The sequence below is a fragment of the Danio rerio genome, chromosome 9, assembly GCF_052040795.2.
Source record: "Danio rerio strain M-AB ecotype USA chromosome 9, GRCz13ab, whole genome shotgun sequence".
NCBI classification, from domain to species: Eukaryota; Metazoa; Chordata; class Actinopteri; order Cypriniformes; family Danionidae; genus Danio; species Danio rerio.
This window is the reverse complement of record NC_141029.1, coordinates 39,287,285-39,304,296: the sequence shown is the minus strand read 5'-3', so window position 1 is coordinate 39,304,296 and position 17,012 is coordinate 39,287,285. Positions and strand designations below refer to the sequence as shown.

Below are 17,012 nucleotides of genomic sequence, written 5' to 3'. Positions count from 1 at the left end.
GCATTTACAACTAAACAAGCCAAAAAATACTAAGATGTAAAATATTCCACTGCCCATTTATATTAAAAACTGAATTTACATTACTGCATGAATTGTATGTGTTCTTCTTTGACAATAACTTGAATTAGTAATTATAAAGATTCTCTTATCATAAAAACAAATAAGTTTTTTTTTAAGTCATCTGAACTAAAGTGTAAGTGATTTTTATTTATTGAATAATTTGTATATTTATATGTTTTTTTTAAGTGTATCTTCCATACATTGCTTTATTTAAGTATAAAAAAACATTTATGCAGCTAAAAATTCTGATCTCCCCTCTTCATTCATTCATTCTTTTTCCATTGGCTTACTCTCTTTATTCACAAGGGTTCGCTACAGCGGAATGAGCCGCCAACTTATCCAGCATATGTTTTACACAGCAGATGCCCTTCCAGCTGCAACCCAGAACTGGGAAATATTCATTTTCATTCACATACATACAGCCAATTTAATTCATTTGATTCACCTCTTGTGCATGTTTCTAGAGGAAACCCACGCGAACATGGGGAGAACGTGCAAGCTCTACTTGAATCAGCGACCTTTTTGCTATGAGGCAACAGCACAAAAAAAAAAGTCATTTATTTGTGAAGTAATTTTACATGGAAATTAAATATTGTTTTGAATTGCAATTATTTTATAACCTTTAAATTTTTATTACATTAATTTATTACAGCCCCCTGAGGTTATTTTTACTGCAATCAATAATTGAGGGCAGGGTTGCCAGGCTTTCACTTATAAACAAGCCTAAAAACTCAAAATATCGATCGACTGCCCATTCATTAAAAAAAACAACAAAAAACCCCACATATTTTACATTACTGCATGCATTATACATGATTCCTTTTTTGAAAATAACTTTGAATTAGTAATTATATAGATTCTTTTATCATGAAAAAATCATTACTTTAACCCTTGAACAGGCAAAGGTGGAAAACAAGCAAAACAAAATGGTGTCTTTAAAAAAAAAAAACAATCATCTTGTCCTAAGGGAAAGTAATATTTACTTTAAAAATAAATTAACATTTATTTTAGATTTTAAAAATTGTATCTCCCACATATTGCTTTACTTGGATATTAAAAATTCATTTTTTTGCAGCTAAAACTACTGATCTCCCCTCTTATTAAAATAATAATAGTAATAAAATAAAAATAGTACTTTACTATTATTTTTAAACTTAGTTTAAAACTCTGAGGATGTATTTTATTGACAACAATGTACTAAAAGTTTAAACATTTTTTAAAAGCTTCCTCTCCAGAATATGGTACTGTGTGTTCAATAAATCAGTTTAATGAAACTTTATATGCCCTAATCTGCTAAATATGCTGAGAGATAATAATGGGAATCACAATCGCCTCACAGCAAGATGGTCACTGGTTCGAGCCCCGGCTGGGTCAGTTGGCATTTCTGTGTGGAGTTTGCATGTTCTCCCTGCATTCACGTGTGTTTCCACCGGGTGCTCTGGTTTCCCCCACAAGTCCAAAGACATGCGGTACAGGTGAACTGAATAAACTAAATTGGCCATGGTACATGTGTGCTGGATAATTTGTTGGTTCATTCCACTGTGGCGAGTCAACCTCTCATTAATAAAGGGACTATAAGCCAAAAAGAGAATGAATGAATGAATGAATGAATAAACAGTTCAAGTCTTTAGTTTGAAGTTTTTATGTGACCTCCATCAGATAAAGCCTACACACTGTCGTGTTGTGCCACAGTTAATTTTAATGCAACAAGGAACTCAGGGTACAGTTGAGGACAAAATTATAAAACCTCCTCTGAACTGTTTATTTAATTTGTGAACTTTTTACTTTTTCAAATATTTCTCAACAATTTTATGGAGTGATTTTCTATAATAGTTTTTTTTTTTTTTTTGCTTAAGGAGAAAGTCTTATTTTGCTTTTTTTGGGCTTGTATAAAATCAGATTAAAATCGTTTCAGAACAACTTTAAGGTCAATATTTTAAAGATTTTTTTTTTAATCAATTGTCTTGTACAATAACTTGCCTAGTTAACTGAGTTAAGCCTAGTTAAGAAAACTTTAAGCTCAGCTTGCTGTCTAAAGTCAAACATTTCTTAAATCCCACCACACTGTGGCTGTCCACGCTTTTATTGCGTCACATTTAGACTCCTGCAATGCACTTTACTGTGGCATCTCAAAATCACAAATTTCTCGCCTTCAGTTGGTCCAAAATGCTGCTGTTAGATTCATTTGTACAGTAATAGTAGTAAACACATCCCCTCTTCTAAGGAGCCTCCATTGGCTGCCCATCCAATTCAGAATTGATTTGCTGGTATATAAATCCGCTCATAATCTAGCCCCAATCTATCTCTCAGAGCTGTTGCATTTTTTAACACCTGTAAGATCTCTTAGATCAAGTAATCAAAATCTTCTTTTAGTTCATCAGTCCAGACTGAAACATTGAGGGGTCAGAGCTTTCTCTGTGGCAGGTCAGCGGTTATGAAACACTTTGCCCCTTGAGATTAGACTCCTGAACATGTACCTATTTAGCTTATCTTTTTAATATTATTTTTATAGTCCTTTCTACTGCTTAATTTTTAAATGTATTCAGTCGTTTCTCTTGGCTTACTTTTTATTTTACTTTGTCTTATGTACAGCACTTTAGTCAGCCTTGTGGCTGTTTTTAATTGTGCTTTATAAATAGTTAAACTTAAATACTAGTACAGTGACTCATGCTTATATATATATATATATATATATATATATATATATATATATATATATATATATATATATATATATATATAAATCTGCTAATATAAAACCCTTTAAATTTTGCGATCTATATTCCATAATCATAAATCCTGTATAGCAGTCCCACAACATTCTTACACTTGATGACACTCAAATACCCTGTCAGTAATGTCTAGTGGCTGGGAATGGGCTTTTTACAGTGTCTGCTATAATGTTAATGTTGTTTTTGGTGAATATGGCCACTGTGTTAAATGCACAGTATTATGATCTTATTGCCACATTAGGTCATTATGTTAACATAAAATATGCCTTCAGTGATTTCCTGAAAATAAATACCAAAAAAAAAAAAATAGCACAACTGGAGTAACTACAGCAGTCGCGATCGTCGGTCTTATATGAAGCAAGAGATCGCAATGACATATGGTAATGTGTGCAGGTGCTGTAGTCCTGTCTCAATTCTTAGGGGTATATTTGAAGCCCTTCCCCTTCACCCTCGGTTGTAAGAGCCAAGAGGAAGGGGAAGGAATAGGGGTACAAAAATAGAATTGGGATTGGGCCTTAGTGTAAATGCGAAACATTTAAATCTTTCTGCAGTGGGGTGTATAAACTGTTAAAAGGACATGCCACTATTGTATATTTTGGTTTTCTTTGTATTTTTCCATAAGACGTGTGTGCTGCAGATCTGTCGCAGAAGTCGTCCGCTGGGAAACATCTTGTCGGAAACATGAAAGGGCACACAGAGCATGTAAAGACCGAAAGCTGCAACAGCAAACACATCAATGGCTATAAAAGTGTCACCCAGATTGACAGCGAGCTCTGTTTACCACAGATCGTGCGTCATGTGCTCATGAACGGAAACCATGGTGGAACCAAGGCGCGTGAATGGGGAACAAAGCCAAAATGGATTTTATGAAATTGCTTGTCACTGAATGAAAACACCTGTTTAAGACAGTCCTCTCCCAGGATGCCTGTTGCTGCCGTTGTCAACGCTGAAAACCAACACTTGAATCTGAGCCGTTTTTATGTGCTGAAAAGTTGATGCGACAAGCTTAAATGCTGCTTTTTGGTATTCCGCTGCAGTGGGATGAAGAAAGAGATCAATGTTCCTTCAATGCTCTGACAGCAGTGCTGTGAAACAAAAAAAAAAGAACTTAAGAAACTTCAATACTTCATTCTTGAGAAAGTGAGACTTTTTTAAAAAGTGAGGGGAACAAATATACCTTGAAAACAGGATCAATCTTCCATGTCTCTTAGGACTAGAATCCCACTTGAACACCATGTAAAAGTACAATGAATGAATGCGAAGCAATTTTGTCTCCACATAATTGCAAACTTGTGTAAGTTTCACACAAACCCAACATTACAGAGATGGACAGGAAAATAAAAAGATTATTCTATGCATTAAATGATACAATAATTATGGTATTTCAGGTCAGTTTAAATAAGAAGGTTGAACAAAGCAAATATAATTTTTTTGAGTGAATGTACAGACGAACCAAAAAAAAAAAATGAAAAAATTCCAAAATATGTTATATTACTTATATGTTATTTCTAAAAAAATTATATCAATAAATTAATAATATAAGTAATCACAATGCTGTGTATAATACAGAAACTGAACCAACTAAAAAACAAAAAATAATTGAATGTAATGCAATTTCATATAAATATGATTTTACAACAATTTATAATTGTTTATATTTTACAAAAATTCATGTAAAATGGACCAGGGATAATATATATCAGATATTTTATTATTTAAAAATTAATATACTTATAAATATATAGGTAGATATAAATATATTCAACTATATAAATATATAGTTGAAGTCAGAATTATTAGCCCCCTTTGGATTTTTTTTTTTTCCTAAATGATGTTTAACAAAGCAAGGAAATGTTCACAGCATGTCTGATAATATTTTTTCCTTTGGAAAAAAGTCTTATTTGTTTTATTTCAGATGGGATAAAAGCAGTTTTTAATTTTTTTAAACACCATTTTAAGGTCAAAGTTATTAGCCCCTTTAAGCTATTTTTTGATAGTCTACAGAACAAACCATCGTTATACAATAACTTGCCTAATTACCCTAACCTGCCTAGTTAACCTAATTAACCTAGTTAAGTCTTTAAATACCAGTTTAAGCTGTATAGAAGTGTCTTGAAAAAAATCTAGTCAAACATTATGTACTGTCATCATGGCAAAGATGAAATAAATCAGTTATTCGAAATGAGTTATTAAAACTATTATGTTTAGAAATTTGTTGAAAAAATCTTCTATCCGTTAAACAGAAATCGAGGAAAAAATAAACAGAGGGGCGAATAATTCAGGGGGATTAAAAACTATAAACATAATATTTTAAATCAAATAAATTGTCAAATGCTAAAGAGAATGAGAACAGTATCATATAGGCTTGCATGTTAATCACAGATTTATTTTGGCTGCTTTACCACACAATATGCCAACACACTAGCTGTGTAAGCCTGCTCTTTATCCTGATGCCATTCATGATCTCATGCTTCCAAGGGTGTGGAGCATCACTGAGCATGTGCAAACTCCAAAAAATATGAGCTCATACAGACACCCACAATGAAACATTCAGCACAAACAAAATGCGGTTTCCTCACCGGGCAGGCAAACATCATATAAGACAAATCATCTATAAGCAATCATATATACGTACCACAATTTAGGACTGGGATATGACAAAATTCATATATCTCGAAATAAATAATCAACAGTTAAAGTCAGAATTATTAGTCCCTCTAAATTATTACCAGGTTATTGTATATTAGGCAGGTTATTGTATAACGATTGTTTGTTCTGTAGACTATCGAAAAAAATAGCTTAAAGGGGCTAATAATTTTGTCCCTAAAATGGTGTTTAAAAAATTAAAAACTGCTTTTATTCTAGCTGAAATAAAACAAATAAGACTTTCTCCAGAAGAAAAAACTATTATCAGACATACTGTGAAAATTTCCTTGCTCTGTATAACATCATTTAGGAAATATATAAAAATAAATAAATAAAAAATTCAAAGGGGGGCTAATAATTCTGACTTCAACTGTATATCAAAATATATAGTGCAAATTCTGATAATTCAATCAAAATTAAAAGCTTATAGCCATTATTATATATATATATATATATATATATATATATATAATATATATATCGTTTTTAAAAACGGATGATTTTATACATGAATATTACAAATATCTTTTAAATAAAAGCAACATTACAACTTTCCCACAATGTTGTTTCTCTCTGCATCCCTATAACATTACGCTCATATAAATTCAGAAAATAATTTACCATACACAATTTATTTTGCAACACCACATAATAAACAATATAGTTTAATATTAAAGGATAGACTTTATATTGTGGTAAGGCTGTGAAGTATGACACCATATATTGGATTGACAAAATATAGAGTCAGATAACCAAATATTTCCTGATTTCTGGTTAGAAACCTCAATCCGCATCAACGTCTCGATGACAGAGCAGAATAAGACACGATTGCTTTTAAAAACATCTTTTTTAATAAGGTGCTAAAAATCTTTGACATGTATTGACACATGGACAGGGCCACGTCGCCCCTGCAGTGCCTCTCACCGTTAACATTACAGTGACAGAACAGGGCACAAGCACATCACAGTGAACAGGAGGACACAACAAAGGTCACTGTTAATTAAGGCAACGAATGTTAACCACAGCTAAAAAGAGAGAGCCGTTCTGTACAGACAAAAGTGATTTGCATGCAGGAGAACAGAACCGTCTGCATCAAACATTAAGCTTCTGATTTCCACCAATAACCGTCAATCAAATCACCCCTAAATCCAACAGCAGTCTGAGATTTGTATACGTCTCAAGCTGGCAAATTTTGATTTTCACAGCAAAGTCGCATGCAACTAATGCAGTCCAGATGGGCTCCATTTTTATAGTGAAAATGCAGGTGGAGAAAAACACCGGGGGTTCATATGTTCAGAGGGGAGAGGAAGTATTGCACTCGACGTTGCATGAGGTTACGCCACAAATCACGAAAGGCTACCGAACATGGCTTTTTATTGCTGGCGAAGTGTTGTATCGGTCCAGCAAGTCCACGTTTAAGCGCTCTTCTGCAACAGTATTCAAACCTAAATTAACCAAAACAATCCCTTTTGACAACATTAGTGTATTAATCCCTAAAATTAGTTATTAAATCACATTTAAAACATGACCGCTTGCATAAAAGTCTATAAAACGGGTAAAAGGCTCACCCAATGTGCGCATGCTACAGCTACAAACTAGGCCGTCACACGAGAAGACGACGAACGTTTAATAAAACAGATCCCTCGTCATGTAAACGATGACCACAGACACCTTGGGAAAACTTTTCACAGCCACGAGTGAATTATCCTTTGCATAATATGGGCTGACAAGGAAAACGAGAAGACTGGAGGAGCACGGCACATGCCACTTATTGACAGACCTATCACAGGTCAATTAAAGCTTGGATCCCACAGGCTGTTCACAAGTGACACTACAGCCCTAAGAGGTCCCCGGTCTGCAGACAGCCGCCAGACAGCTAATTGAGCTTGTCTATAATTATCCATTACGCTACCATTACATGTGGTGAGAGCACTTGAGTCGCCATCACTGCAAATTGTGCCTGTATCTCTATGCAATGGAAGTCCCTTATTTTGTGCCATTATGTAAACACAAAAGTTCCACAGATCACTTTTAAAAAATGCTAATAATAAAAAGTACACAAAAAAAGGGATGCATCCAGAAGGTCAAGTAGAAAGGTCAATATCTATATGTCTATCCTCTTTAGTTAGATCTCGGGTTCCCACTGTTAAGTTATGATGCTAACACAACGCACCACTGCTGGTCGTATATTTCACAATTACATCTTATAAAACCAAAAAAAACCCCAAAAAAAACAGAGATCCATAAAAGTGAGCGTCAAGCTGTGTGCCCTTTCTCTGCACTCTGCTGGAATATAGTGCCCATATAGGAAACAAGCACTTCAGTTTTCTTCTTCTTCTTGGAAAAAAAAAACCCTCTTTCGGTGCTCAGACAGAGACAAAGACATCCAAATAGAGGCGGTCGTAAGATTCCCTGAAGAGGAGGAGGAGCAGGAGACTGAAGATGCAGGATCCTGTCAGACACCAGTTCAACCAGGACAGCTCTGAAAAACAAAATAGCAAGGGTGATCGGGGTTAGTGATGCCAGTCTGAGTCATGGGCTTGAATGCATTATGGAACACACATGGGTTTAGAATATTTTTGAAAATGAGCAAGTACAGAACATGAAGTAAGGTTATTATGTGCACAGTCGCAAGTTGAGGAGGCTTTCATATTTGAAGCACTCACTGTTATACTATTATTCGTAACATCAGGAGGTGACTGTTGTTACAACGTTATTGTGAATAACTGCCATGACAAAACAGTGGTGAAAAAGAATAAGTTGCTCTAGTAATTATTGAATTGTATGTAAAATAAATGGGTTGTAGATATATTGGGAGTACACTCACGAAAAATGATAACTGTGCTTTTAGTACAGTTGCGTAAATTAGTAATTTAGGATATATTGTATGCATCCAAGTGGACAGCATGCTTAAAGCAAAATGACAAATATACTAAAATGAAAACAGAATTTACAGTGCTCAGCATATACAAGTACATGCATCACAAATCTATCTTTTAAATCCTTATTTTTAATAGGAAGCTATACAATATTATATTTGTGCATATACATTATATTAGTCAGAACTGAAGCCGAATCTGGAGCTTATCTAACAAAATAACTTATGATAATGGTCCAAAAACGAACACACCCAAATTTATATGTTATAGAAAATAATTAAATACAAAGTGAAAAATTTGTTGAAATTTTGTAGGTTGTAATCTTTATTGGAATATTTATTTGTACTATCTTTCAATTTGACTTGAATGGGGTATACTAAATTATGCTGAGCACTGTACTTACAAAATCACGGACAAGTGCACAAAATATAGGAATTGTTGTTCTTCAAAAAACAAAAACAACAACAGAAACAACAACAACAACAACAACAACAACAACAACAACAACAATACAATAAAAAGGACATCAGTTGTTTTGAAATTCTGAAGATGAGGCACATTCATCATATTGGCCCGACTTTTCTCCAAGTCGTGTGTCTGGATGCACAACTGCGCTTAAAGGGAGGTGTCGCGGGGCAATGAGGGGAGGAAGGGAGGGGGGGGGGGTCGCTAGGTGATTTCTAAAACTCTAATGGATTTTTCTATAATTGATTTTTTAGGGGTTTATTTACCTTTATTATGATATGACAGAAGAGATTTCAGACAGGAAACACTGGGAGCAGAGAAAGGGGAAGGATCGGCAAAGGACCTTGAGCCGGGAATCGAACTCTGGTCGCCATGAGCACGTCAGTGCTATATGTCTGCGCACATTATTTTTCTATTGGATTGCGACCCTTGGGGTGATTACATATATTAATGACACAGCAATAGCGTCAAATGCAGCAGACTGATTTTATGGCATCAGGTTAAACTTTAACACATTTACAGCACTCACATACATTTAATAAAATTAAACGCAGAATAGACTTGGGCCTATTGATCGGTGTGTGCTGTTCTATGCAAGGTTTCTATATTTATAAGCACCTCAGAGAATATCAGGGGTCGTGAGTCACTGGCATTATCATTTTGGGGGCTTCAGGCTGAAAAGTTTGGGAACCATTGGTCTAAATGACGTCAAGTGTACTTAAAGCTAACTTACCAAATGATGTCAAGATTGCCATACACCCAAGCTAACTTGTAGATGGGTTGCTATAGCGCAGAATATTGACAGTACTAAATTCATAGATAATGCATCTGAAAATACTAGCCCACTCTACAGCAATGTTAATTTCACTTCCATGTTCCTGCTGTGCTTGACAGTTGGTCAGTGTGGCATTTCTACAGCATTAAACGGTGTTGAGATGACTTTCGATTGCAAAACTGTAAATCTGTTCTTCAGTGTATGTGTTACTTGATGAATTCTGCCCTTCAGTTAAGTTCTTTTTCCTTAATCAATAATCCAACCAAATCTAATTGACAAAATAAATGCTTTATATAATAAAATAACCCCCAACTGTTTTTTTTTTCGTTTTTACTACACAACATTTCACACCGAACTTCCAAAACTTCAGACATAAACATGCAGAACACAGCCTTTCGTTTCTTTCTGACCAAACCATATACCTGGTCATGCTCTAAAAACCACAGGCAAATAGACTGTAGAAACATAACATAATAATAACTATCTGAAACACGTCAAGAGTGTGTGAGATAGCAAAGACACACACAGTTTCCTACAGTCACTTTTTTCCTTTCAATGGCCAGTAAGAGTTACCAGAGGTTTTACAACAAGATTGAAGGTTAAACCAGTTCTTTCACACCCACTGTATATGATGAATACCAAGATGCATTTTAAAAGGACGACACCAAAGCAGGATGCAAGAGCTGTGCAAACACATTCAGTGTTGACGTATACAGCAGCGATTCAATAGATGAAAGCCTCACACCAGCTGCTGAGGCTCTGATAGAGCGCCGGGTTGAATATAACATAAACCAGGTCAAACACACAGACCCCTGAGGACAAAGGAAAGAGCGCAACTTAATTTAATAGAGAAGTGGATTTCAATTTCAAGTCGTCCCGTATCCAGATAACAGGTTGATCAATTGCCCCTGAAGTGAGAGCTGCAATCGATGGCAGAAGGTGAAATGCATGCTGGGTCAGCCGCTGAGCCCATTTGGGCTAAATTATATGATTTAGCCATGCAGCACAGTCAACACACGCAGGACAGAGCCGTGTCGGCCTGGAAGAAACGGGGAAGTGGGGATTCTTTCCAAAGGCCCCTCATTAATCAGCCTTTACTAGCCCTTCAACAGCGCTTGGTACAGCGGCAGGTTAATGGAGTTGTGTTTATCTGGCTATTATGTCTGTGGCGCACGCTTGCCCCAGCTTCATCAATTTAAAACAGAAAGGTAGCATCAGCAGGCGGGATGTCTGTGGCGAATGTTAATAAAGAGAGCGGCTCGGTGCAGGTAATCCAATCAGACTTGACTCCCATCGAAAATCCACGAGTCATCGAAAATGTTATTTTCGTCAATGAAAACTGAGACAAAGACTAAAGCTACTGGTGAAAACCATTTATGTTAGCTAAAAATAATAATAATTAGAAAAAAAAAATAAAAAAAAATGCTATGCTTCAGAATTAAGAAGTACTTGTCCTGTGGCAGAAAACCCCAAAAAAGATATGGTATTTTTAACGGGTCAAACAAAGTCATCAATTCTGATTTTAATTTATTCCATGTGCTGATAAATGGGAAAAGCAGTCGCTGTTCAGAATATCTGCTCTCTTCAGAATAAATGCATAATCTACAGCCACAACATGTAAGATCTTTATTAATAATGAATGTGACTAAAACAAAAAAGGCCCTGTACAATGTTTTGACATTTTCAAGAGCATGTTTATTGCTCCTCTGTGACAAAATCTTAGGATTTTAGCTCTGATCTTTACAGGATATTCTTTTAGTATAATGAATTCTTTTTATCAAAAGCTCAAGTAAAAAATGAGATCTCAGTTCATGACCCCTTTAATATAAGCTGTGCCAAGATTAATCTTTGTTTTGGTCTACAGCAGAAGGGTTCTGTTAGCGCTGCTAGACTACAACTACTTAAACTAAAACTGAAAACAAATATATACAAACTAAAAAAGAATGAGTTCCGAAAGTAAAAACTAAACTAAAAATAAGAAAACTATAAAGAAAACTAACCAAAATCTAAACTGAAATTTACAGCAAATGTAAAAAAATGTATTGGAATAAAAACAAATAATAATAATAATAATAATAATAATAATAATAACTTTCTAACTACTCTCTCTCTCTTTTTTTTTTGAAGGACATTCTGGGTTTTTTAAAGACCACAGAGAGTCAGGACCTTGGTTTAACGTCTCATCTGAAAGACAGTGCGGACTGAGCAGTAAAGAGTCCCCTTCACTATACTGAGGCGTAAGGACCTACACAGACCACAGGTTGAGTGCCCCCTGCTGGTCTCACTAACACCACTTCTGACAGCAACCTAGCTTTCCCTTGGGGTCTCTCATCCAGGTACTGACCTGCTTAGCTTGAACTTAAACTATAATACACCACAATTCAAAAGTTAGGGTCAGTAAGATCTGTAGAAAGAAAACAATTCAGAAAGGCTGTATTTATAAAATGTAATATATAATAATTAGTAATACTGCTAAATATTATTCAAAAGTAAATTCTTTTATATTGTTTTATTATTAAAAAATACAACATTACTGTTGTGGCAAATCTAAATTTATATTAGGCAAGTCACATGAAGATTTGATGCTCAGTTTTTACATGTCATCAATTTTAATAAAATATGGGCAGCTTAATTTAAATTTTTTTTTTTTATGAGAGCTTTGTTGTTTTACTTTTTTAGCAGGATTATTTGATCAATACTAAGCTCGTATAAACATTTAATTGCAATCAGCCTTCAAATCGTACTTCAAATTGACTAAAAACAAAAACATTATAACCTGGTCATCAACAGTCCCCTTTCCATAGCTAACGCAAGACAGAACATTGAACATGGTGCTCAACCTTTCCCCCGGCAAAGCTCCACTATGGAGAATACAAAAGACAGGTTAAAGGATTCGATTTTGCCCTCCTTGGCAATAATGGGAGCACGGCAATTATATCCTGCCTGTCGGTTTACACAGCAGTCAAACTGTTATGTCGTATTTCCTTCCCCTTAATACCTGACGGCAGAATGCAGAGATGTTGTTATTAAGGGTGCAATTTAGCCTGTCTCTTTTCTGCCATCGTCTTGGGGGCCGTAATGCACTGAAAAGGCCACGATGGAATGACAGCGTAAACAGGCCACTCACGCTGACGCTCGCAATCTCTTACACGAGGAGCATTGGGACAAAAGCAGTGATAAGGGAAGGGATGAGAGGAAACAACCGCTCGGCCCGATGTCTTCTCCCTCACCCACAGGACTCTTCGCTTCTGTCAGGCGTCTGAGACGGTCCTCTTATTGCTGTAATTATTCTTAATCGCTACCCATTCAGCTGGCAGACTGATGGCATATTTCAGCTGGGTTTAATGTCTCGCTTTGGCCCCAAGCTGCATCTAGAGAGGCTTGACTGACAGTTTGTAGGCTCTGTTTTTTCTTTATGAGATTAAATCAGACCTGTATTTTGCACTTCTGGGTTTGATTTGTTTACCTGGTTGGTTTGGACTGGCAGCACAGTCGGGGTGTTATTTCAAATTTGTATATAATAAAAAAAAAAGAAAGAAAATGAGAAGAACAAAATACATTTACTTTTAACTGGTCAAAAGTTTGGAAACATTACTTTTTGTGTTTGGAAAGTTATTTATTACAGTGATACAAAATTTAGCATTACACGATCCTTCAATATTAATATGAATATGCTGATCTGTTGCTCAATTAAGATTTCTGATAATTATCAATGTTTAAAACTGCTGTGCTGATTCATATTTTTGTGTGGAGACCATGATATTACCATTCCAAAGTGCAATTTTTAGAAAAAATAAATTTCATCAAACTGGAACAGTAACAACTGGTCGACTGAGGATTTTGTTTAAAATAAATAACATCATATTATATGTTAATTTTCTGTAATACGCATTGCAAATGGAGTATAAAAGAATTTGTAATTTTAGATTGATTGTAATAATTTTGCAGTACAGTGGTCCCTCGTTAATCATGGGAGTTAAGTTGTAAAACTAACCCGCAGTAGATGAAATCTGCGAAGTAGTATGCTTTATTTTTTCAATTATTATACATATTATAAGGCTGTAAAATTGAATGTAATGAACTCAAGATTCATTTATTCCGTAATGGCACCCTGCAGCCATGTCCTGAAGCTCAATTTTTTGTGCAATGGTTAGCATCTTCCTCTGCCTTTTGGGTGCTACAGAAAGTGCCTTTTTTTGTGATCAACGTTTTATTGACTTTAGATTAACAAAATAAAAGACATTCAAACAACAAGAAGGGGAGGGGGAGCAACAGACATAAACAATTTTCAATCTAGAAAAAAAAAAAAAAAGACACCTTTACATGGTCATTTACCGCAAGTGCTTTTGAGGGTACAGAACGTTTCATCGACACGATGTTGGAGAGAAACCTTGCAAACATACAGTCCAGCACTTATATATAATAATTGGTTACAAGAGGAACATATTGTAATGATTTCTGAAGGATCATGTGACACTGAAGGCTGGAGTAATGAGGGAAAAAATGAGCTTAGAATCAGACATTTTTTTAAAAATCTAATAAAATGACAAAATATTGTATAGTATGTTCAATAAATAAGTTACATTTGTTTTCCTTTCCCCCATTTTTTATTTAATTAATTGAGTGTAAAGCTGGGTTTAGGGAAGACAATAAAATACAAATAAAAAAAAACATTAAAATTGGTAATTCAATAAATAATATAAAAAAAAAAAACTCTCAATTACTTTTGGTTGCGGTTGTATCCCTTCTAGCAACAACCGATAATCAGTGATCTGACAATTCAGTTCACAATGGAAGCAGAGCAAGCAATGCAAGCATACTATTGGTTTTTATTAAACTCATGCATACACTCTTCATTTTTCACTGACATCTGATTAAAGATCTTATGGCATAAAGTTCTTTAAAATGTGCATTTTTATTCAATGCCTGAAGTAATCTTAACTAAAACTGCTAAAAAAAATAGCGTTTTGTTTTACTACAGCTCTGCTAGTGTGCATCATTTTATTTAATTAATTGAGTGTAGACCTTGTTTGGTACAGTATTTGTCATCTGAAGAAATTTGTTCACAGCACCCAACTTACCTGTAAGAGCATTGGGATTTACATTTAATTCATTAACTAATTCAATAAATGCATAAAAATAAATTAATAAAAATATTATTTATATCCCACCTCTGACCTCCAGTCCAAATAACCACAAAAAATAACACCTCAGCTTTAACTCAGAGTTATATGAAAAGTTGTATAGGAAACTTGCTTTTGCTGAAGCTGCTAAATTGAATGCTGGAACGAGAGAATTTAAGGCAGGAATGCCCGATTAGGAAGCACACACTCTGGGTTGCTACAAAAGGTTACTGGACCCTTAATTTTATTATTGGCATCAGACAGACGGGCCACCCTCAAACACTAGGTGAGACATGGCCTTTTCTAAGCCACACAATCAAAAAAGCTGAACGTTCAGTTTGCACCAGCTATTCACAGCTTTCAGATTAAGGGTGAATGAACCAACCTTGCCAGTTTAAATGTCCAGCTGAGAAGGACAGCGGTTATAACTCAACGAAGCGCATCTCTTTCACCACATTTTACAGTGAATACAAAGAAAGTGTTGGACATTTGTGAACGTATCATCGGCCACAGACAGGTGCTTTTCCTGAAAGCACTCCAACACAACCTTGGGTGGCTTAAAATTAAATGAGGATGTGAAAAATAAAAGAACATTTTCAAGGTAGAGTCAACATAAGAGATGCACACTTGTAGCCAACCAATCTACAGCATAATTTAGAACTGTATTAGCCATGAAATGGGAAGCAGCAGGGTAAACAACAGAACTCTGTGAAAGTCATATTCAGGAGTAAAGAGTCTTCAACAAAGAGAAAAAAAGGACATCATTATTAAATATGATTCTTCAACGGTATTCACAGGTAATAGCAAAAAGCACCACTAATAACTACCATTCAAAAATAGGGCAGAGTAAGATTTTTGAACTGTTAATAACAGCCTATTTATTTTGTTAAATATACAATAAAAAGATAAATATTGAGAAATGTCATTATAATTCAATTGTAATAATAAAATGATATTTATACTACAGAAATCGAACTAACATACTGCTTTGGTCTAGGCTGAAAATAGCTTTAAGAAACTTTTTTTCTGTTATGCATTTGTTTCATGATTCTTTGATTAAAAGTATTCAAAATGCGTTCAACAGCATTTATATGAAATAGAAATTTTCTATAACATTACATGTTTTGTTATTGTCACTTTGACCAATTACGTGATTGGAAATCGGGCCCAATCACACCGTTTCAGACTATCGGAATTGGATGTTATCCGCCGATCAGGACTCGAATATATATGTATGTATATATTTTCAAATTTTTTTTAAGACATCTATAGTTATGCGGTGGCACAGAGTTAAACCTCTTCCTTGATCTCACACAGAAACAGCAACACGTGTGGATTGACATCACTTTGTTGCAGAGACGCCATTGGTTAAATGCCGGCATAGTAGAACACGGAAGCAGAAATCGCGAGTAAAGTTGACGACGTTAACATTGCCATAGCAAACTGTGAGATATGTAAACTTGGCATTGCCTGCCAGATACAGTATTTAAAGTTGAGGTGCTATTTGTTTTTATATTAGATTTTCTTTATATTTACCACTGCACTAAAGTCCAAAAGTGAAGAATTGATGTTATTTATTACTTGATTGTTCAAGCTACCTCACAGAAGTGATATGTTTGTTAACAGAGCTGTTGAATGTTAAAAAATAAGGTGAATAAATAAAAAATAAGGAACATCCTGGATATGTTTCTTCGCTCCTCTTTATTCTTTTTTGTATTATAGAAGTATCGAATCTGGTTTCGATAGATTTTAAAAATCAAATGACTCAGACTCAGACTCAAGGGCAAAAAAAAAACCTAATCAGAACATTCCTGATGGTCACATTTAATCAATTATGCATATTATTATTATTTTTTTTTTATAAAGTTGGGTTCATATACTTATCCCAAATATTTCCACAAACAAACAGCTAACTCTGACAGGTCCAAACTACATCCCATGCCTAAAAACATCTATTTCTACCTTCCTCAGACTGATCAAACTTTTTCTTATGAAGGGCCATATACATATATACATTTTAGGATAAACTTTTTACAGTAAAAACAAAACAATCTCATTCATAACAGCATCACAAGTTTTTGCCTTGATTTGCTAGTCGATGTCTTCTGTATATTCCTCCATCCGTCCAGTGACAGTATTTTCATTTTAAAAATTCAGATTCATTTACAACCTTTAATTGAAACATTTGATTTCAGTTTGCTTTTTTGTAGCTCAGCAATAAAACAAACAAAAAAGGTTACGTCAAATTAGAAATGACGATCTCTGTGTTAAAGGCATTCGGCCCTACCATCTTCATCATTCTCACTCTCCTCTTAGATGAAATGGTGGGCCA

The 17,012-nt window shown here is 34.8% G+C and overlaps 1 protein-coding gene across 1 annotated transcript in view; it reads right to left on the bottom strand.

The window, feature by feature from the left end:
- Positions 1-6,270: 6,270 nt before the first annotated feature.
- The window catches only part of slc49a4 (solute carrier family 49 member 4), an 86,761-nt gene continuing 76,019 nt past the window's right edge, over positions 6,271-17,012 (bottom strand). The window contains 1 exon segment of the mRNA NM_001004597.1: positions 6,271-7,920. Coding sequence (NP_001004597.1) covers positions 7,805-7,920 — 116 coding nt within the window. The 3' untranslated portion in view covers positions 6,271-7,804.